Raw genomic sequence first — 24178 nt, 5'->3', positions numbered from 1 at the left:
AACAAGCAACATCATTTTCACCTATGAACTTCTAGAAATGCAAATTCCTGCCCCATCCCTTCTGAAACAGAAACTCTGCAGGTAGATTCTTATAATTTGTGTTTCAACAAGCCTTCTAGGTGATTCTGATATATCCACTAGGCTCAAAGTAGGCTCACAGAATAAGGGGAGAACAGATTGGGAGACCTGAACCCAGATGGTGGCAGGTTGAAGGCAGAGGATATTGTTGCCTGGACTTTGTAAAGATAAGCAGTTTGTTAAGAAAAACAAAAAACAAAAGAAAGGAATAGGGAGCAGTGGAAGCAGAGTGTTCCAGAGAGTACAGTAAGCTCAAAGAACCAAGAATGGAAAGACTGAAGCTGAGGGTGGAAAAGGAGACAGACAGATCCAGAGAGGAGTCTGTAGAGATCAGAAGGGGCCCAGTGAAGCAGGACTTCTATAATGACGAGGGGCCTAAACTGTGTCTTGAAGACCATGGTGTCCTGTAGACATTGAAATTAAATTGCATGGTTAGATTAGCATTTTAAAAAGTTCACTTGGCCTAAATGAGTGGATGGTGGAGGAATGAAGCTTGAAGCTGAACCAGTTACTAGATTTCTACGATGATCCAGACCAGAGAAAGGAGAGCTTAGCCTAGTGGGGTGGGGCTAGGAATTGGGGAATGGTCCCAAATAGGGGAGATGTTACAAAAAGTTACTTGGTAAAACCACATCCTATATAATAAAAGCCTAATATGCAAATTGAACAAATGGTGGAACAACTGGTGGAATGACCAGTTGCTATGATGTGTACTGACCACCAGGAGGCAGACACTCATCACAGGAGTTGTCCCCAGCCTGCACAGACCCAGGCCAGCCAAGATGGGTGCCAGTGGTGCCAGTGGGGGCCCACCCCACCAGATGCCCCAGAGAGGGAGGCGACCGGCAGGAGAGGCAGGGCAATTGGGGGCAGGGCCGGCCAGTGAGTGGGCAGTGCCAAGCTGGCCAAGGTGGGTCCCAGCAGGCCCCATCCCCCAATCACCCCACAGATCAGCCCTGATCGCTGGCCAGGCCTAGGGACTCTACCCGTTGCATGAATTTCATGCACCACGCCTCTAGTATTATAATATGTCACAAATGCTAAAGCTTATTATTTGTAGGTGTGATAAGAAAAGCTGACAAGAGAGTGGAAAGAGAAATAAACAGAACTAAAAATTGTATGCACAGTATGACCCAATTTTTGAAATATATGTTCATAAATACATGTACAATATTGGAAGATATTTAGAAATGTCTTTATCTCTGGGTGATGAGATCACAGATAATTTTTGTTTTCTTATTTCCCAAATTTTCTACACTAAAACTGAATCATATTTATAATCAGGAACTATAACTTTTAGGGAAGAAAGGAAGGAAAGAAGAAAAGGGGGAGGGAAGGAAAGGAAGAAAAGTGGGAGGAGAGGAGAAAGAGTCCTATTTGAAAACTGAATGGGATAATGTATGGGAAGTCAGAATGGTTCTAGAAATAGAGGTAAATTAGAGTACCTACAGGAGCCTTTTAAACTTAACCCACCTTAAAAAAATTACCTACTCAGCAGGCCTGACAGACTATGAGATAGAGCTCAGATATATTGTGAGGAAGCAAGGGGTGGCAGGGGGAGATGGGGAGAATTGGACATGAGTGGGAGCCAGTTAGGGGAGTAAGGAGGTTGTGTCCTCCTGGACTGTCCATTCCACTGGTTTAGCCAGATCTACAAAAGTCACAAGAAGGCGATGTGCACGCAGGGAAGTTGTAGCCTTTGAGTCTGACTTCTTGGATAGAGGCTACGCTGCTAAAGCTATGCCAAGGATGGGCTGCCCAGATCCTGACCCACCCCAGGTCCTGCCTCATGGATCCAGAGCTCTTGGTGCTCTATAGTTGTTGAAATAAGTTGATCATTTGTGTTGCAAAAGAGGGGTGCTAAAGACCATTCTTTCATTGCCTTGGCAGCTACTTTTTTTTTCTGGACCCATTTCTTTGCTATAGGAAATGACAGTTCTAAAATAATGATGATGATGATGATGATGATGATGATGATGATGATGATGAGAATCTATGGGCAATTGGGTTATGCTTATCAGGGATCTGGGACGGTCACTACTGATGACAGAAAGGTTTGGGATCATGTCATTCATGAAGTAACAAGTGGCTAGAATTTCAGGAAACCATAATAACAATAATGAATACTGTCACTTGTCACTATGATAAGCACTTTACAACATTATTATTTAATCTCACAACAACCCTATCAGATTGTTGTTGTTTTTAATATACCTTTTACAGAGGAGAGAGACTGAGGCCTCAGACACCATTGATCCTACTGAGTGTCGGGGCCTTGCTTTAAAACAAGATCATTTTTATTAAAAAGTCAGTACTGAGAGTTCTGAATATGAATGTTGATGGTTGCACCACAATGAGAATGCAGTTAATGTCACTGAATGAACCGCACACTTAAGAATGGTTATGGTGGATTGCTTTCCAGACGACAGAGTGGAAGGCCAGTGAGTTGGTCATAACGGCAGAAGAAGAAATGAATGAAGACTATCCAGCAGAAATCCATGAGTATTTATCAACATTTGAGAATTCCATTGGTGCTGTGGATGACATGCTGAAGACCATGATGTCTGTTTCTGGAAATGAGTTGTTACAGACGTTGGACCCAGTTGAACAAGCAAAAGTGGATTTAGTTTCTGATTACATATTAAATTCAGTGTTTTGGGTTTACCTGGCAACTCAGGGAGTTCATCTGAAGGAACACCCAGTAAAGCAGGAATTGGAAAGAATCAGAGTATACATGCACAGAGTCAAGGAAATAACTGAGAAGAAGAAGGCTGCCAAGCTAGACCAAGGTGCAGCTTCAAGATTCGTGAAAAATGCCCTCTGGGAACCAAAACCTAAAAATGCATCTAAAGTTGCCAGTAAAGGAAAAAGTAAAAAATAAACTTTTGGCTTTGATGTACACATGTTCAAAAAGTACATCATTTTTATTGTTTAACACAAAACAGATGGTAATTATGTGACAATGCAAGATTTAAATGTATTTCTTATTGAATTCATATATAAAATTTACATTTGAATTTGTAATGCTAAATACATTTTACCCCAGAAAGATGAAGTTGTCTTTAGTAATTTTCCTATAGCATACTGTGAGGTTTTTAACACTGCGGTATATTTTACATTTATAGTTTACCATCTCTCTTGACAGGACTCTGGTTTCCTTATATAGGTCAACCTTTCAAGTACTATTTTATAAACCATTGAAATGTAAGTTCAATGTTCTTTGTAAACATTTGTCTATTTTAAATGAATAATGACTTTATGAGATATGCTTTTTGAAGTCTGAAGTTATAAATACATGTGTTATCACTATAAACAAGAAAAATTGAAATGACTTAAATGTGTTTTTTTATGTGTTATTTCATCATGTTTTCATGATTTTTGGGAATTGCTTATTTTGATATTTAAAGTGTGAATTTAAGACTTCAAGGTTATACTTTAACTTTTGGCACTCTGCCTATATGTCCCATCTGAAGTAAAATATATTCTCATTAATAGTGGATGGGAAATGAAGTTGTAATTGATGGCTGAATTTTGGCATAATGGCTACATACTACCAATAAAGGATGTCAATGTGTAAAAAAAAAAAAAAAGAATGGTTATGATACTAAATTTTATATCATATTTTTACCACATTTTTTAAAAAGGCTAATTAATTATTGCACAATGTACTATGTACGATGTGCAATGTACCATCATACATCATATTGATATATTCCAAAGATATTTTGATGTGATCATTTTAATAATCCTTGGCATTAAGAAAATGCCTGCTTTTTGAAGAGAAAAACAGGTGTCCTACAATCCTCCCTCATTTCTTTCTTTCTCATCTACTTTCTCATCCTTCCTTTTCCTTCCTTTCACTTCTCCCCATTCTAAACAAATTATTAGAGGGACAGACTGCCCCCTCTCCTCAACACACACACACACACACACACACACACACACACCGCACAGGAAATGAGCAAGTGAACTGACACAGTTCCTAAGGAATGAAAAAAGCCAAGGGACAGACCCCGTGAAGCCTAAAACCCAGGCTGCACTTCCTGAAACTCTCCCAGCCCCACCTTTTAGGCAAGTTTGCAGACAGGAGTGTGGTGATGCTACCCTCTGACCACAAGGTGGGGTTTTGTATTGGGACACACTGGATATCACAAGGCTTTCTCTTATCAGCCTTTTCCACTTAGAAACCTTTCTACACCTAGATGATTAAGGGCGACCCACAGAGCTCACTACACATTCCCTTCCCAAGCTGCAAGACCCCGAAAGCATCCAGGATGGAATCTATGCAGAGCTTAAGACCCGCATCTAGAACACTTATCACAGAAAAGATAAAATATCTTAATTTCTCAAAATTTCTTTTTCTTTCACCATGATATATTTATGAAGGGAGGTAGTGCTTTCCTATGCTGTAGGGTTCCTCCACAAAGCCCTGCAAAGATCAAGGTGAGCATGAGCCCCTCTCTCTCTTCCTTTCTCTCTTTTTCTCTCTCTGTTTCTTTTAAGAATATCAGTATATTGAAGAAAGGAGGTGAGAAGAAAGAAAAAGGAGGAGGAGGAAGAAGAGAAACTATCAAAATAGGAGTATAAGACTTAAAAATAAATCAACTGCCTATATTTAGTAAATTATACTTATAAGATTGTACAAATGCATTGCAATGTATTGCAATAAATTCTTGTTACTAAAAATAGTTCTCACTACATATAAGCCAAAACATTATGCTGTATACCTGAGACTTATACAGTGATGTATGTCAATTATATATCAACTAGGGGCCAGCGCGCAATTGAAATCACGGGAGGAGGCAGCCCGCCTGCCACCTCCCCCTGCTGCGAGGAGGCGCCCGGCTGGGCGTTGGGCCTGAGAGATGCTCCATGCACCTCATGCTGACTGGTCGTTTGGTCATGATGCTTCTTAACCTTTTATTATTATGATAACACCGGAGAAAAGATTTTATGAAGTAGAATAAAAGAAAGACACTTCATAGTGCACTCAGGCTCAGTGTCCAAGCTAGGATAAAAAGTTTCAGGCTGAATATTTAGTATCTCTGCTTTCAATCCTACCACTAGCTCTCTGACTGAGAATGTGACCTTATTCAGTGATCACATCAAAGACCAGCTTCATGAGTTTTTGTGAATAGAAAAGCAGAGATCTAATATATAGCATGATGACTATAGTTGATCATACCATATTTGAATACTGGAAATTTGCTAAGAGATTTCAGGTTCTCTCATCACACCAAAAATGGTAACTATGGGAGAAAACTATATGTTAAAGGGCTTAACTATAATAATCATTTCACTTACATGTATATGAAATTATCATGCTACTTTAAGCACATACAATTATTATTTTTAAAAAGAACCTAATACAGTGACTGGAATACAAGAAATATTAACCTATTATATACCCCTCACCCTCTACCCTCCCTTCCTGCCTCTGTCTTCTTTGCACCACCAGCAATAACCACTGCTTCAGGCAACTGTGCGGTCTGATTGAGAAGCTCCACTCAGGACTTGGAAGTGCTTAATTAAGCAACAATTGTCCCATACCCAAGAAACGTTTCAATGTTAGTTTAGACACTTCGTCAAGTGTCTAGCTCTAGCCCATTACTCTCTGTTCTCCTTTCCTATTCATTCTACGGACCCCCTCCCACCCAGGTACGTGGCCTCCTACTGTTCCTCAAATAACAACCCAGTTCCCAATTCAAACTATTACCTCAGGCTGTCCCTTTGCTTGAAATATTCACCCACATTACCACTTAGTTAATTCCTATAATCCTTAATTCTTTGCTCAATTTTGACCTTTCAAGGATGCTTCCCTGGACTCCCTAATGCTATAATCTGCTCATCTCCTCACGCTCCGGACACCCTGATTCCCCTGCCTTGCTTTACTTTTTAAAAACATAACATTTATCAACCTAAAACATTCCTATGTGTAGGCATTTCTATTCATATTATTCATTAACATTTCCTAAGCAACTAGAAAAGTGCTTGCGATATAGAAAGTGCTCTGTAAATATCTGTTGAATGGATGGATAACATATTTTCAAGAAATATGATGTTGAATTTGATGTTTTTCTCTTAAGCAAACCACAGGAGGCTTTCTTTCTTTGAAAAAATGTTTCCAACTCCCACCACATGACCTGTTTCACAATAAAGGGTCAACAGTTGAAACTTACCTAAAAGTCATGAGGAAACCAAGTAAGAGGAAACTGTCAAGAGAGCAAAGAGCACAGGAAGCATTTCCTCTCTTTTTGGGGCTTGGAGGATAGGAGTCTGATGGTACCTCTCACCATCCCCACGACCTTCAATTCTAGGCTCTTTCTGCAGTAAGCCCTTAATTTAAAGTTAAGGACCTTCTCCCAGTTGATGAGAATCTTGCAAATGAGACTTTTTGTTTGTTTGGGCAAGTGCAAGTTCTCTTGAAGTTTAGCTGCATCTCAAGTGTTCTTTCCTGGCACAAATGGTCAAATTTCCCAGAGAAAGTTCTCCATCTATTCCATATATGCTATGGTTCTTACAATAATACACCAGACAGAAGGGACTGTGGAAACAAATTCCCTCATTTTACCAATGAGAAAACTGAGGCCTTGACAGGAGGAAGGGTTAGTTCTTCTACTGGATTATATGTTATCCTCTCCCCTAGTGTCTCAAGATCTTCTTCTCCAGCCTTCTAATCCTTCTCAGGCAGGAGAGGTAGGGAGAACGCAGGGAAATGTGCTAAACACCAAGTCTGTGAGAATTACAGACACACGAGAAAAACTTGGAGGAGACCCAGAGTCTCTGGACTCAGCTTAGGTTCAAATCCTAACTCTGTCTCCTACTTGCTGGGTGACCCTTTGCACGTTACTTAACCTGAGTCTATTTCCTCATTCGTTAAATGGGAATAAAGAATACACAAATATAGGGTTATTGTGAATATTACAAAAATAAAACATATGATGTACATAGTAATAAAATCCTGTTAGTACAATTATTCTTGAGTGAGGCCACTCTGCCTTATTGCTAAAGTCTAAGTAAGTCAAGCTCAGAAAAAAAAGTGTCATTTTCATTCTCCCCATTAACCTTGGCTCTTTAATATCTGTATCAATTCTCCTTGGATCTCCTTAGTGTATGCTTTCAAGGTCTTGCTTTTCTGGCTGGGCGTGTAATTTCCTATCCACTCTCCCCTCTTGCCCATTTTGCTTTTATTTCTCACTGTGTAGAAGATGGTGCCAGTGGTGTTTTCCAGGTCCATCCCCTTCAGTTGGAGAAAAGAACGTTCATACAAAGCTCACCCAACAGGTTCGGAGTCGACAGTTTTCCTTTGTTTCAAAACCCCACTAGATTCTGCAAGTGGTGATTTCCTCCTTCCTGGTTTAGGGACCACAAGAAGAGATTTAATTTAGATGAGTAACCTGATGCAGTCCAGAAAGAAAGCACTTGAGATGTGGAAAGTAATAAATTATACTAGTTGGAAATATAAACTACCAAGACACATAAGGGACTCAAATCTGAAAATCAGATAATAAAGGGCCCCAGATTACATACAAATGGATTAAGAAGCTTTATAGCTTTATTTTGCCTACATTTGGGGAATTCTGAGAGACTGCCCACATCTCTAAACCCATAGACAGTCTGAATTATTTTCTAATTTTATTTTCTTTTTATACTTGATCTTAGTCAAAAGGTGGAGAAGCGATATCTAATTTTGTTTTCTTTTTATGTGAAAACATCACAGTTTTTTCTCCAATTATATATCTATTTGGTGACTTCAAGGGAATTATGAAAGGACTAAAATTTCACCCTCCACCCTCAGCTACCTTTACTCCCTGGCACTGCCTTTTAGCCAATTAGCTAAAGAGATTGCCTCAGTTGAAAGTAGTACTCAGTTTTCTTTTGGGATGGTTTTGGGTGTTACTCTTGTGTATGACAAGAAAACTAAAGGTCAATGATATCTTGAATTCATGGAAAATGAAGAGTCTCTTCCTCCTAGTCATCCTTTCCCTTATCCATCTCTACCTTCTCTTTTGAGGACTTCAAGAATTTTTTCTGAAGTCTCTGTCCTGGACACATCCAGGGACAGTAAGCAGCAGAGAGAGCATTGTTTCTCTTTCACTCGGGATTCACTAGTTATTTTCAAGTACCATGTCTCCAATTTACTCTTTGTTGATCTTACTCCTTAAGAGTTTTTAATGGAGGTCAGTAAACTTCCTGAAACATGATGTAGAACTTTGTACATTTTGGCGTAAGTGGACTTAGGGGTCAGAAGAGGACACACACCTTTCATTATATTTTCAAATGATTAAGTAGTTAACTTAAAATGTAAAAGTTAAGAACCATTGAGTTGATACTGCAAAGAAAAGCTGCTATGTTTGTTTTAGCCTTAGCACCTAGGTTAATTAGACTAAATCTGTGGACACCCATTCATGTTCACTCATTGGCTTCTGAAAATACCATCTTCTGGATGCTCCACAGTCCTTGAAACACAGGCGAGGGGAAGAAGGAAGGAGCAGAGCCCTTCTCTATCAGCAGGTGCCAGTCACTGGTAGTGGTGCATGCAGCTCTCCACACCTTACCTGCCTGCACTATGGTACCTCCTATGCCATTCCCAGGGCAGCCTAGAAGAGATTGTACCATTAATTCACCCAGGGAAGAAATTGCTGCCTGGCTGCACTCGTTAATATTTTATCCACGCACCACTAAGTGAGAGCATGATGTAAAACTGTAGTTTCCATACTAAACTCTTCTGGGTCCATGTCAATAAAGCAATTATCTTTGTGGGAGAACAAAAATAGACAACAATAAGCATTTTCTCTTCCTTTTGTTGACATTGCTCTTGTGAAAGGTTCTGAGAGGTGGGGGATTTGTATTTTCATGCAAGAAGTGTTTGTAGAGTGCAAGCTCTGGGCCAGGACCTGGCACATAGTATAAATAGGTTAGACATGGTCTCTGACCTCATGGGATTTCCAGTCAAGTGGGTGAGACATATGTCAACAAACAAGCACCCAAGTGGGTTGAGTGCTCTTCTCTTTAACGGAATCCACCAACGTGGAGTTTGTATTATGGTTAAAATGTGTCTTAAATACGTCAACAATCCCTAATGCCAAAGTGAAGAAGTTAAAATGAAGGTGATATTTTAAAACAAAACCTTTAAAACAACCAAACTTTTAAGAAGGAGAGTTATGAGAGACACAATATAGGAATTACAACATAAGATGTTTTTTCACTTAAGCTACTTTATCTGAATTGCGAAGTTTAATCTCAGCTCAGCTTTTTACGTTATTACATGTCTATAAAAACAAAATATCAAAATAATAAAATAACTTTTTAAAAAAGAAAAAAATATGCTTATAAAATTATACCACCTTGAATCAGCGTATTTAAAATACTTTATTTTTTTCTCCCATCACTTGACTCAATTGCTTGCATGGATCTTGTTTATTTCAAGATAGAATTAAAGCCACATATAAGTCCAGTTATTTCTAAAATAGCAACTTCCCCTTCTGCCAAGTGATTTCATTTCCTATGATCTTTACTTCACACAAAAGAAATCCTAGTGACAAGTAATATATAATTTTTGTCATTTCGAAGACATCTTTTATTGTAAACATTGGCATATACAATCTCGAAATGGTTTTAGTATAAACCTAACAAAGAAAATAGGTGTATAAAACTTTGTTTTATAAGTTTAACGAAGAAAAAAATAATTACAAATAAATATTTGCATTTGATTTTTTTGAAGACAGCTTGATCTTAAATATTCCAAGTCTATAATAAACACCTGTTTACACAACCAGTCTCTTTCTCCAATTCCATCCTTCAAACTCCATCTCAAAATCTCCATTGATTTTGGAGATAGGATTGGAAATGTTACTCATTTCTCTGTGTTATCTGCACAGTACTTTTTTTTTTAACACACGAATGTGAATTGAATTATTATTCACAAAACCAGAAAAATCTACAACTGAAATAAAAGCAGTTAGATGTAAACTTTAGGGGATATGTTGTGCCAATACACATTTACTTCATGATTGGTCAGCTTTTAAAAAGAAATATGGTTCTCCTATTCCAGGCAAAGTTCAATGTGACTTTAATGACAAGTGACATTTATTGTATACCTTCTATGTGCCAGGTCCCACTCCTGGCATTTTCTATACACGCCCTCATTTAACTCTGACTATGATCCTATGGAACTGGTCTTATTCCCATTTTACAGATAAAGAAACTAAGACTCGATGAGATTTAAAAAATTCCATGATAATTTGTCTAATAAGTGATGAAGTTAGGCTTGAAGGCAGGTTTGTCTTCCCCCAACACCTACACTGGACATGGGTCAAAACCAAAGCATTTAGCTGTTTGATTCTCCAACTTGTCAAGATGTTGGAAAATGAGTTTTCTTTAAAGAGTATGACACCTATAGCAGCATGGTTCAAGTTTGCTTGGTATTTTTACAAATTATTAACTCAAGAAATTTGAATTTAAAGATGGAACTGAAATGTCCTAGAGCAGATTAAGTTTTTATAGACATACACTCAGCAAAAAGTAACAACATGTTTTAGCCCTAACCGGTTTGGCTCAGTGGATAGAGCGTCGGTCTAAGGACTGAAGGGTCCCAGGTTCGATTCTGGTCAAGGGCATGTACCTTGGTTGCGGGCACATCCCCAGTGGGGGGTGTGCAGGAGGCAGCTGATCGATGTTTCTCTCTCATCGATGTTTCTAACTCTCTATCCCTCTCCCTTACTCTCTGTAAAAAAACAATAAAATATTTTTTTTAAAAAAAGAACATGTTTTAAATCTTTCAGTTCACTCTGAGTTTTGTTGACTAAAATTTTAGGGGAAAGGTATTTTATATTTATGATATTAGCAGTAACAACATTATAAGGCAAACTCATTGATATATATAGCATTTGTCTATGGTTCTCTTAACCTCAGGGATGCCTGAGCTGAGACTATTTTCCTCAAAAGGAGAAAAAAATTCCAGGTTTAAGTTGAGACTTAACTACTGGATTAAGAAATGTGGTTCAGATTTAAGCAGCATCATTATAATACCAAGATAGAATCAGCTTGTTCAAAGTCTCTTGATTAATAATCATGGGACAAGACTTAGGCCTAAGTTCATCTCACTTAAAAGCCATTCTGCTTTGTTATGTGAATACAACTTTGTTTGGATTTACAAAAACGCCCTAATTCTAAAACACATATATGAAGGAGGGTGGGTTCCCTAGGTGGTTCAAAATACCAAAAAGACATTCAGTTTTCTTGTGGGGAGTTTGATGGAAAAGGAAGAGTTACTTATAGATGTGGAAAAAGTAAATGTCCATCTTTGTCTTGACTTTTTCTTGAGCTCTTTCCTTTCTTGGATGATAGCTTTGATCCCATGACTATGGTGAAAATCTCTGAATGTTCATCTGTTAAGTGCTTCTCATGTTTCAGGAACTGGTAAGAACTTAAACAGCTTACTGGTTGATAGTCCCATAAAGTTTACATTCATCCCTAGTGGGTAATAAAATATCATTTGTATTTATGTGCAGCTTTGTTAAACTTTTCACTCCATTCTGCCCTATTTAAAAGCAGCATTTTTTTCAAATAGGATAATAAGCCCTTTTCTCTCTTTAACCACATTTAGTCATTCTACTTACTGTGCAGTGTCTCAAAGGGTTACCATTACAGAAGTGGTTATTTTGTTTTTGTTCACTATTCCCTCTGATGAAGAGAGTCTGAGGACAGAATGCATCAAGGCTACATTGTGAGAAATGAACAACAGCAAAGAGGTTGGTTTGCCTTATTAGTTAATGCTCCATTGTTTTAAAAAAGTGAGCATCTGGTTTAAGTGGAACTCATTAGCTCAACCTCTAAGGTTGGTATCATGATGCAAGTGATACCCTGAGAGGAGAAAAGGAGGAGATGAGGAGATGGAATTGGAATGGCAAGGAGGTGCCTATGTCAGCAGGACTCAGAAAAAAATACAAAGGCAACCCTGAGAGGTTGAGAAGTTTGCAAATTGTCAGAACTCTGAGCATCTGTGTGGTGCCACTAGATTGTGTCCTGATGATGAGGGACTGAACCAGTCACGTCAGGTTTGTCCATAGGAGAATATGTCCTTGGTGAACAAATCGATATTACCGAAGCAAAGAAGTGGTCAATTTTCTTTAAGATCCAGGTCTTGCCTACATATCTGGCTTCAACTTTTTCTTCTCCTCATTCCATACACTGTTTTTCATACAATGCTCAACAATGTCAAGGACCCAAAAGGACCATGTTCTCTTAATTCTCATTAACTTTTACTTGCTTTTTTAGGTCATAGCTTTGAGGTTGTTTCTTTATAAATTCCTCAAAACTGTAGCTGCTTGTGTCACTAATTGGTCATATCTGGCACCAGACTGCAAAATCTTTGAAATCAGAGATTATATCTTATTTATATAGTAATCACATCTCCTACAATAATATTTGGCATTGACATATAATCAACATATATTAAATAAATAAAAGAACAATCAAGTTCCTGAAATAGTAGAATTAAAAACAAGAGGAACCCTAGCTGATTTGGCTCAGTGGATAGAGCGTCGGCCTGCAGACTATAGGGTACAAGGTTTGATTCCAGTCAAGGGCACATGCTTAGGTTGTAGGCTCGATCCCCAGTAGGGGGCGTGCAGGAGGCAGCCCATCAATGATTCTCTCATCATTGATGTTTCTATCACTCTCTCCCTTTGTCTTATCCAGCTCTAGATTCCCACATTACTGAGAAGTTACAGATGAAAAGCCACAACTTTCATTCTGTTAAATATACATTAGAAAACCAAATCTTTGGAAAAGTTGTACTTTGTTTCTTGAGAGCAGAAACTTTCCAAAACTCTTAGAAAACAACTGCTCATAAAATGTGTCCCCAATAAAAGTGGTCAACTGGAGTATCTCCTCTCTCATCACAGCACATATACTTTACATAAAGAAACCAATGTGCCATAAAAGAATAATCACAAATGGGCTTACTCTAACAGCTGGCAGATGGTACTATGATAAAGTTATTTATTAAGTATGAAGGAATACAACTGACAATTGATCAAACTGAGACGCTTCACTGTTTAAAAATATTTTAAAGCAAACATGCTTTTGAATGAAATTAAATTATTGTAAAGATCCGATAAAAGTTCAATCGTGCAGAAAATTAGATAAGAAATCAATGACAGAAGTCTGGTGACTCAGGTATGTTCACCAAGAGTGACCGGAAAGCTCCAGGTTGTGGAATTTCCTCTGACCTAATACAGGAATGAGCGTGCACAGCTCTCGCTGTTGAGAGAATATAAAAAGCCAGGGGTACTCTTCATCCAGCACAAGTCCCTGAGGACAACAGAGCTCACCAGCATCTAGGAGAAGAGCCCATAAGAAACCACCTTGCCATAAACATGACTTCCAAGCTGGCCGTCGCTCTCCTGGCAGCGTTCGTGCTTTCTGCAGCTCTGTGCGAAGGTAAGCACATCTTTCAGATCCAGTTTTCCTGGGTTTAAATGTGATTCTTAGATGGTAAGATTATCCCTTATTGCTTTGATTAAAAACAAACACATATTTTTTTTTCAGGAATAGAAAATAATTTTTGCAGTCATTTAAAGGCAATTCATTAAATTGAAGTTTTAATTTTTTTAGGCTGTATCTATATAATGATTAGAAAAGTATAATGTTTGATTAATACAGACATTCTGTTCTTACCATTTATACTCTGTAGTATGCATATATTTAATATAAATGTATAAGTTAGAGTGTATCTTATTGGGAGCCACTGTTACCTATAATATAAATTAATATTGAGCAAGATAACTCAGGTAATTTTACACCATGTACTATTTTACTGAAAATCCTCAGATAGTTATCAATTCCCATTTGATTTAAGGACACCCTGACAGAATATAGGTCTTCTCGGGATTCATTTTATGAAACAAATACAGTTTAGAATGTTTATGATATATAGTTTCTTTATTTTTTCTCTCAAACATTGAGGATTGTGTTGAGATATAAGACACTTCTGTGCAACTCATTTATATATTTCTATTAATTCTTTCTGAAGGCAATTTCCCTATTAGTGAATCTTAGTTTGCATACTACAAATAGCACTGTGGTATCACAGAAGATTATGGAATATCTAGTAGAAAAAAAAAGTACCATAAAGATGTCAACATTGCACAAAGACAACTCCAGTCTTTATGTAGAAAGATATCCAATGTTATGAGGAATGACTATTTTTAAAACTGAAGAAAAACTGATGTCAGAGGCAAGGAGAATATCCAGCCTTCAATTTCTGGAATGAGTTTGCAAAAGATGCGATGTTTGTAAAACACACAGTCACCAAGTTATCACATTGGGATTAAAGAGGGAGTAGCTAGCAGAGCCCTCCCTGTTGTTGAAATCAATCTGATTGTTTTATTGTTTCCCACAGCTTCAGTTCTGCCGATAATAGAATCAGAACTTCGATGCCAGTGCATTGGTATGCACTCTATACCTTTCCACCCCAAGTTTATCAGGGAACTGAGAGTGATTGAGAGTGGACCACACTGTGCAAATTCAGAAATCATGTAAGTACTTTCAAAAGTGATTAGATATCTTACTTTAGCTAACCTAGAACTGAGGAAGGTGGAAGCGTCCAACAAAGTTCTAGGCACTAGAAATACAGTAGTGGGTTAAACAGAAGGACATATTCTGGGTATGAATGTCATTTAAGTATGATAGCTTCCATGATTCATAGCTCTAAATTGCTTTTGACTTAGATTTCATGCCCGTACTTAAGGGACAATGACTTGAATGGCAAAGGGGTGTCTGGAACTGCTAAATGTTGATTTTAATCATCTCTCTCTCATCTCAGTGTAAAGTTAAAGAATGAAACGCTGCTCTGCCTGGACCCCGAGGAACACTGGGTGCAGAAGGTTGTGCAGATATTTTTAGAGGAGTAAGTTGTTGTTGTTTTTAATTTAGATTCTTCATCTATCCTGAGATATACAGTCCAAAAGTCAGCTTATAAATTTCCTGCTGCTGCCAAAAATATTTTTAGGTAGCTGCCTCTTTAATTCAAAATAAATAGCAGCAATAGAGAGTTTATGGTAAGTCATGACTGGGAAGACCACACATCTCAGTTTGTCCAGGGAAGTCTGGGTTTATGTCTGGTCCCTGTGCCATTATTATGATTCTGTTTCAGTCTCAGGAGTGTCCTGCTTTGGAGGATGACTTATCTGGTCTTTCTTCTTATAGTTGACAGTATAGAACATTTCTAACATATGACTATTTAAGATTATATTAGTTTCTGTATTAAATATAAGGACCATACTTTACTCCTGTTAGAACATTGTTCATCTTTCAATTTTATTTATTTATTTTCAGAGCTGAGAATAAAGAGCCATAAAGAAAAGAACAAAAAAGAACAGCACTTTCCCAGGTTTCCAAGAATTCCTCAGTAAAGATGCCAATGAAACTTCACACAAATCTACTCTAGTGCTTCACATACTGTGGGGGTCTGGTATAGAGTTGTCAGGTGAAATATAGGATGCCCGATTAGATTTGAATATTTGGTAAAACAATGGAGAGCTTCTTTCAATGTCCCATGCTATATCTAGAACACACTTATTTAAAAAAAAAAAAAAACCACAAAAACAAAAAACTCATTGCTTACTATAAATTCAAACTTAGCTGGAAATCCTGTATTTATTTTATCTTTTGAGAGAGGGGTTAAATACTGCAACCTTAGTCTGCCAGCCAAGATCCATGAGTCCCTTTTAACTGCGCCTTCTTTCTTCTTTATTCCTAACCTGGAGAAAAAGGACCAGTCACCATTTCACCTCACTGAGATGTGAGGACATGTGCAAGCAATTCAGTGTTTTCCATGGTCACATAAATTATTTTCAAGTGTAACTTATTCACTTATTTAATATTTATGTATTTATTTAAACATCAAATAGAGTAAGATTTGTGCATGAATTTGGAAAATGGGAAAGGAGCATTGTTGATAGGAGAGTATAATGATTTATTTTAGATATTAAATAATATACTAGAGAATTATCTTGATCAAAGTTGATTTATTTTGATTGAGGTTGCTTGATTTAGCAAAATTAAAAACAAACAGAATATCCAGTTAAGCTACAAATCCTACTTTAATACTTCTCATATTGTCCTGTCACTGTTGGCCTTGTGCTATTCTGTGTTGAATCACCAGAATCCTGAGTTAGAACTCTCTTCCTCAAAACAGCAAAAATTCTTGCTGGTTAATACTTACTTATTATGTACAAATAGAGTCTCATAATTTAATTTAAATAATTATGTTTTTAACTTTAAGATACTTTTATGTCTATTGATTTGATGGTATGGAAATATAAATGCGACTCTCAACATAATAAAATTCATTGTCAAAATCATCAAGTGTTTGTATTTCTTTGGTCTTTTCAAGATCTATTGTTTTATCTTTGGTTGTATGAAAAAATATTATTTAGAAGATATAAGTGCTTCCCCTTAACATTTTGTATACTATGGTGGAAAATACAAACTTTTATCTGTAGAAAAACATAGGGTGGTGAAGTTTCTTTCCAGAGAAGGCTACAAACAGTAGCCTCTGAGAAATGACGAGGATTTTCTCAGCCCTCCAGTGAATTCCATCTTGCTGATAAGGCTGACTTCAGATTTTCAATGAAACAGCCCAGGTGTCTGTAAAAGGGGGAAGAGGGGACACATGTTAAGGTGCTTCTCAGTTAATTAAGAAGTAAAACTTGCCGAAACTGGTTTGGCTCAGTGGATAGAGCATCGGCCTGCAGACTGAAAGGTCCCAGGTTCGATTCCGGTCAAGGGCATGTACCTGGGTTGCGGGCACATCCCCAGTAGGAGATGTGTAAGAGGCAGCTGATCGATGTTTCTAACTCTATATCTCTCTCCCTTCCTCTCTGTATAAAATCAATAAAATATATTTTTTAAAAAAGAACTAAAACTGACACATACAAGGCAAAAAAAAAGTTCAAAATATGAATAAAGACCATACATATTTGAAAAAAAAAAAAGTGAAAAAAACCCTCTTCAAAGTAAAAATACAATAATTTAAGTAGAAAACTAAGCGGATGAGTTTTATAACAGATTAGACACAGCTATAAAGAAAATTGGAAATCTAGGAAATAAACCCAAATAACTATCTGGAATTTATATGAGCGATAAAGAGGAAGTAAATTGAAAGAAGAAATGAAAACACATGGAAAATGCAGTGTCTAATTGGATTTTTACAAGCAGAAGAGGTCAGAGACAACATTTAAACTGACAATAGCTGAAAACTTTCCAGAAATGGTGAAAATAACAACGGACAGTTTGAAGAAATCCAATGAGCCAATGCTTAAATTTACTTTCCTAGTCAAAAAACAAGGATTTTAGAAATGTGATTCATACTTATCCACCTCCAAGATCATTTACTGTTGCTGTTGGGCATTTTAAATGCACTCTTTTAAAAAAAATCTTTATTATTGAAAGTATTACATATGTTCCCATTTTTCCCCCATTGACCACCTCCAGCTTGCCCCTGCAGGCCCCAGGCCTTCACCACCCTATTGTCTGTGTCCATGGTTGATTATCTCCCATGATTGTCTTTGGTTATTACTTCCCATCCATCCACCCTCCCTCACCTTCCCTCTGAGATGTACTCTTTTTTAATCTCCACAAAGGGAAGTGAGGAAGAGGGTCCTCTCTCATTTTCTCATTTGTTACTTCATATTGCAAGCTACTTTTCCCCTGTCATTAGCTCCTTGCAATCACTCTGTGTATCTGCAGCTACCATTCTAACTATGGGTCAACATTAGCTGTGGTGTGGAACAGAGCCCATTCTCTCTTCTAATTTCCAGTGCACATCAACACAGAAGTGTGCAACATAATAGAATTAGTAAAAAAAAAAAAAAAAAAGTAAGTCATATACAAGCAGTAACCAACTGGAAATTCAACCCTAATATTTACTATTCTTAGAAGCAGTGTTCCTACTAGTGATTTCTCCCTGCTTATGTTCTTTTCAGGTCATATTGTGGAGTTTCTTCTTCTTCCTCAGAGTTCTGCCTAAATTTAATTTCCATATTTTCCAAGCATAAAAAGATATTTTTCTCAAATGAACTTTAATTATAAGTTTCCATGTCTACTTCTGCCTCCCTTTGCAGTGTCTCATCTTGTGGGTCTCATACATAGTGAAAAAAACCAATAACAAACAAGTAATTTTAATAAAATATTGGTAGGAGAGACACATGATTCTTCAGAGGAGATATCAAGGAGTTATCAAGCCTAACTTGCCTAGATTTCCCTTAGAAAACCTAAGCTAGAGTGTAAAGGATGAGTAGGAGTTGGCCACACAAAGGGAAGAAGAATGTGTGGGAAAGAGTGGTCTAGACTGCAGTGAAGTAATTTGTAAACAAGAGCGTGACATGATTTGAGAAGTGAAAAAATTCAGTGTGACTAGAATTTGGCATTGGAACAGAATAAGTACTAACAGATGAAGTTATGCTAAATGGACTATGGAATGCTCTAAAGGGCTTAAAGTTGAAAATGAAAACTTTTAGTGAATTTCAAATATCCCCACTTAAATGGTGAACATTATAGGCTATTCTTCTTCCTGGATATCCTTACAGAAGAAAGTGGAAAGCCGTAGAAGCAACTCAAAAGTCTGATCTTGGGGCTCTTGAATGACATTTGGAGATTGAATTATCAAAGAACTTCCAATTTTATAGCAAACTTCTTAATGTGTTAAATACAACTTAATATGATCAGTGTCCAACCCTAAAAGCAAAGTGAAGACATCTGCACCAACTTGGTGAATCTTAACAATGAAGACTTTTAAAAATTTACTTTTTAATTTAATCTTTATCACTTTTAAGTTGTACCAAATGATTTCCTCCACTCCCTTATCTATATTGTTACTCTGGATAAGAGAGCAAATATTCCATCCAAAAGGGAATTAAGTATATCAATTGGAGGTTAGGCAATATGCATACAAGCCAACATGGAAAAATGAAGAGTAAGAGAGAAAATGTGGGAGATAAGAAAAAGCCATCACTTTGTTGAATTGAAAATGTTTACTTCGTTTTGCCTAAATGATATTAGTAAAATTAGTTAGTATACAGACACAGGTTTAGACACAAACTTAAACATGTAACCTATTATCTCATTCCTTTAATCCATTTGTGTGGATTACAAATTATGAATCTCATTTTACCAAGGAGTAACATGAATGTAAAGACACACACACACACACACACACACACACACAATAACATAAAAAAGGTATAAAGAGATAATAAAAAAGTGTTCACCTTAAAAATACAGCAATTATAAAATTCTATAATACAGCCCATTAGTAGATGAGTGGATAAAAAAGCTGTGGTACAATTTACACAATGGAATACTACGCTGCTGTAAAAAAGAAAGATCTCTTACCCCTTGCAACAGCATGGATGGACCTGGAGACCATTATGCTAAGTGAAATAATTCAGTCCGAGAAAGACAAATACCACATGATCTCACTTATATGTAGGATCTAATGAACAAAATAAACTGATGGACAAAATAGGTCCAGAGGCAGATACATGGAATAGACTGACAGATCTTAGAGGGGAGAGGGGTTGGAGAACAGGAAGAAACAAACCAAAGAATTTATATGCATATGTGTGTAGCCCATGAACACAAACAATAGTGTGGTGCAAGCCTGCGGTGCAGTGGGGTCTGACTGGAGGAGAGAAGCGAGAGGGAGGAATAGGGGACATCTGTAATAGTATCAACAATAAAAAATAAACTTAAAAAGGAAAAGACATCTATGATACATATATTTCATATACAATCAGGTTATTTTCATAATTGCCTTTTTTGTTTACTAGCAATGCATCAAGAAATAGATTCATAGGTTGAAATCACCTAAGAAAAGTTGTCTATTCTCAAGATTTTGGTAAAGAAGTATGTAATTATTTTTTATTGTAATACATCTATTTTGTTGAGCAGGCTATATTTGAAAAGGTTAGAATAAGGATAAAAATCTAGTTTGATTTTTGCTTGTGGTAGTGATATAGCAAGTAAAAATTGCTTAAATCTGTATTAACCCTGCAATAACAACAACAAAAAAAACTTAAGAAATCAGTAATTTCTCTATTACTCACTTAAAAAGATAGCCAGACCACAATTGCCTCAAGGTTGATAAACATCAGCTAAATTTGCAGAGAACACAAACTACAAATATGGAATTTTTAAATATGACAGAGTAAATACCAGGCCAACTCCTTCCCACAAGATTTATAGATGGGGCAATCAGGAATCCATCAAAAGATTGCTTAAGCATCAAAGAATCCAACTCTAAATGAGTGGAGAAAAAGGTCTTTCCATGCTCCTTACGTTACCATAGATGCAAATCAAGTTGGATAAATATTATCTATCTATCTATCTATCTATCTATCTATCTATCTATCATCTATCATCTCTATATAGATAGACTTACAGATAGGCATAGCATGTTGGAAAATAAGATAGGAAATATTCAGATATTTCCACCCAAAGTTTGCTTTAGACATACCTAGTGGAATGTTCTAAACCTTTGTATAAGATCATGGTGCTAGAGCTGAAGATAAACTTTTAATGTACCTATCAATTCTATTTCATAGAGCATGATTTAGCTTATCCTACATAATAAAAGTGTAATATGCAAATTGACTGAATGGCCAAACGTGGGACGACCATCCGGAACCATGCTATAAACCTACTGGTGCCAGGCCAGCCAAGGTGGGTGTAATGCGATTGGTTGGGGTCCTGGCCATCACCCCATGATCACCCTGCAGAGGGTGGCCCAGGCCACTGGCTGGCGGGGTGATCAATCGAGGGGCTCCATGATCTCCCCAAAGAGGGATGCCCAGACCACCAACTGGTGGGCTGCGGTGGGTGGGAAGGGCCTCCCTCTGCGAGGGAAGCCAGGGTCCTGGGTGCCGGAGGGAAGCCAGTGCCAGCAGCCGGGGGAAGAAAGGCCTACTCTTGCACAAATTTTGTACATTAGGCCTCTAGTGTTTTAATAGTTATAGTGATTCTTTCTACTGTCTGCATCCTAAATTAATCTTTTGTTATTCAACCCATGCTACTTAAAATGCCTTCGTATATATAAATGTGTGTGTGTGAGTGTGTGTATACATATATATGCATATTGATTTTTAGAGAGAGGTGAGGTAGAAACATTGATGAGAGAAACATCAGTCGTCTGCCTCCTGCATGCCCCTTACTGGGATTAAGCCTGAAACTTGGGCATGTGCCCTGACTGGGAATGGAAACTGCAACCTCTTAGTATATGGGATGATGCTAAATCCACTGAGCCATACTAGTTGGGCTCAAAGTTTCTTATGTGAAATTTTGTTATTATTAATTTCATTTACCGGTATGTATATGGATACTACAAAGTTTGAATGAGACCTCTGTACTAACATGAAAAGAACTGATTTTTTCTTATAATTCCCTTTTCTAGATCTAAATGGTTTCTTGAAGGAATCTTTTCACTCTCTAGTTTACTAAAATTCTGTTTCATTTCCTTTATTTCTACTTAGAATTTAAATTAAACCTTCCACATGTAATGTTACATAGATTTTATATGTGCTGTATATTTTTTATTGTTCTCTTCTTCAATTATTTAAAATTTTTGAATTTTATAGTGAACAAATGAGCTCTGATATTAAAATATAGTATGCTCTGTGTGGAATTTATTGGGAATATAATAAATGCCATTTTTATAATTTGCTTTACATGTAATACAGAATGTTAACTTTTATAGGTTTAATTTTTGAAATTTTGACTCTTGAAAATATATGGCATAAGGGTTGGCAGTTCTGATCCTACTACACATGTAACTGAACAATTTAACTAAATAATTAAGTAAATTGTTGGCTGATGGTGGGATCCAGGTCCCTTACTGTTACAGTATGAGTTTTTAGACAAGCAAGGAGAGGAGTCTAAAACGATTTATATAGTAATGATTAGAGTTGAAGAAATTAGTATGAACTTATGTTTAGTTTAATATAGATACAGATGGATACATATAAAAATACTTATGGATGTATATAAATGAGTTAGTAAACATGTATGTATTTCCTTCCTTTGTCAGCTGAGAGGGCCTAAAAGCAATGACACTCTGGTAGCAACAAGCACACCTAGCACCCAGATCTTGGTTTCTAAAACCATTTCATAGTAAAATGAACCAGGGTTCTTTGGAGAAATGTCTGATCATAGGATGGGTGCAGGAAATATGAGTCTTCAGCATTTTCCAGTGTCAGAAGATAAGTTCCTCCCTCTGAATAAATGTATGAGGGTATGTCAAAGTGGAACAGGAGCCAAATAAAACCTGGAACAATAGCCCAAAATGAAACAACTTGAGAACAAAATAAATAAAGTACTACTTATAACCCGATATATAAAGCAAATATGTATGAGTCCAATACTGAAATAAATACATGTTGGGGTAAATAAATACATGGAGAAGAATAGACAAATCTCCCATGAGGAAGATTTCCAAATAATTTACTCCTTCCCCCAAGGATTTGGAGCATAACCAAGGACTTGTGAAATGTGGACTTTCCAAAAAACACAATATGGAATGGGGAAGAGGAAGAGTCACTTTACAGTAGAGAGACCTAAACAACACTAGGTTCCCTTAGGTCAACATCAACAATGGTAAATCATACTAATAGGATGTAATGACGTAATGAAAATTACATCACTTTTCCTCTGTGGTCTTCCTCCTGAAACCCCAGGATCTCAGTCTAATCTTGAGGAAAGTATCAAACAAATTCTAGTAGAGAGACATTCTACAAAGAAACCCGACTAGCACTCCTCAAAACTGTCAAAGTCATCTTAAAAACAAGAAAATTATGAGAAACTGTTACATCTAGGAGGAGCCTAAGAAGACCTAGAACCTAAATGTAATATATTCTGGATTGATCAAAAATAGAAAAAAGAGAGCATTAGGTAAAATATGAAAATTTGCATAAAGTATGGGCTTTGATTAATATTAATTGTCTTAGTTTGGGATGTTATAAAGAAGTCCCATAAACTATGTGGCCTGTAAACAACAGCCATTTGTTTCTTATAGCTCTGGAGGTTGGAAATCCATGCCAGCATGGTGGGATCCTAGTGAGGATCCTCCTCCCAGCTGCAATCCACCAACTTCTGATTCTAATTTCATATGACAGAAAACAGAAAGCCAGAGCAAGCTCTCATGTTTCTTCTCATGAGGGCACTCAACCCATTCCAAGAGGGCTCCACACTCATGACCTAATTTTCTTTCCAAAGGCCTCATCTCTTTATACCATTATATTGGAGGTTAGAATTTCAACATATGAATTTGGGGGGAGAACACAAACTTTCAGTCCATGATAATAATGTATCAATATTAATGCATTAATTGTAATAAATGTACCCTACTAATGTAAGATCTTTGTTTGTTTGTTTTTCAAATATTTTATTGATTTTTTACAGAGAGGCAGGGAGAGGGATAGAGAGTTAGAAACATCAATGAGAGAGAAACATCGATCAGCTGCCTCCTGCACACCTCCTACTGGGGATGTGCCCACAACCAAGGTACATGCCCTTGACCGGAATCGAACCTGGGACCTTTCAGTCTGCAGGCCGACACTCTATCCACTGAGCCAAACCAGTTACAGCTAAGATCTTCATAATAGTGGAAACTAGGTGTGGGATATATGGAAACTCTGTGATATCATGATTTTTCTATAAATCTAAAGCTTTTCTTTAAAAGTAAACTATCAAGAGCCAGGCTCATAGACAGAGAACAGGCAGATAGTTCATGGGGGGTGGGGTGAGGGATTTGGGGGATTGAGCAAAAAAATAAAAAAAATAAAAGTCATGGACATGGACAACAGTGTGATGATTGTGAAGGTGATGGGTGGAGGTGGAAGAGGGCATTGAGGGGATAATTGGTGATGGAAAAAATAAATAAAAATAAAAAAAAAATAAAAATAAGTCTATTTGAAAAAAAAGTAGAAGGATGGAAACCGAAGTAAACAAACAAACAAACCTACAGCGTGTAGTAACTCATAGTTTTCTGCCAGTAACAATGAATCTGGTATTTGGGCTATGAAGCCGGTGTGTGGAAAGC

At 37.1% G+C, this 24178-nt stretch overlaps 1 protein-coding gene and 1 pseudogene across 1 annotated transcript; both read left to right on the top strand.

Moving 5' to 3' along the window:
* Positions 1 to 344: 344 nt before the first annotated feature.
* LOC138993690 (nuclear nucleic acid-binding protein C1D pseudogene) lies at positions 345 to 2959 on the top strand (annotated as a pseudogene).
* Positions 2960 to 13409: 10450 nt separating this feature from the next.
* On the top strand, positions 13410 to 16321 carry CXCL8 (C-X-C motif chemokine ligand 8). The gene is made up of 4 exons (XM_070409728.1): positions 13410 to 13524; positions 14486 to 14621; positions 14909 to 14992; positions 15421 to 16321. The coding sequence occupies exons 1-4, from the start codon at positions 13461 to 13463 to the stop codon at positions 15440 to 15442; spliced, it is 306 nt and encodes a 101-aa protein (XP_070265829.1). The 5' UTR covers positions 13410 to 13460; the 3' UTR covers positions 15443 to 16321.
* The last annotated feature ends 7857 nt before the right edge of the window (positions 16322 to 24178 follow it).

Source organism: Myotis yumanensis, unplaced genomic scaffold (genome assembly GCF_028538775.1).
Source record: "Myotis yumanensis isolate MYYU_CA2020_CCGP unplaced genomic scaffold, mMyoYum1.0.hap1 SCAF_1, whole genome shotgun sequence".
Classification (NCBI taxonomy): Eukaryota; Metazoa; Chordata; class Mammalia; order Chiroptera; family Vespertilionidae; genus Myotis; species Myotis yumanensis.
This window is presented reverse-complemented; position numbering and strand designations above follow the sequence as displayed.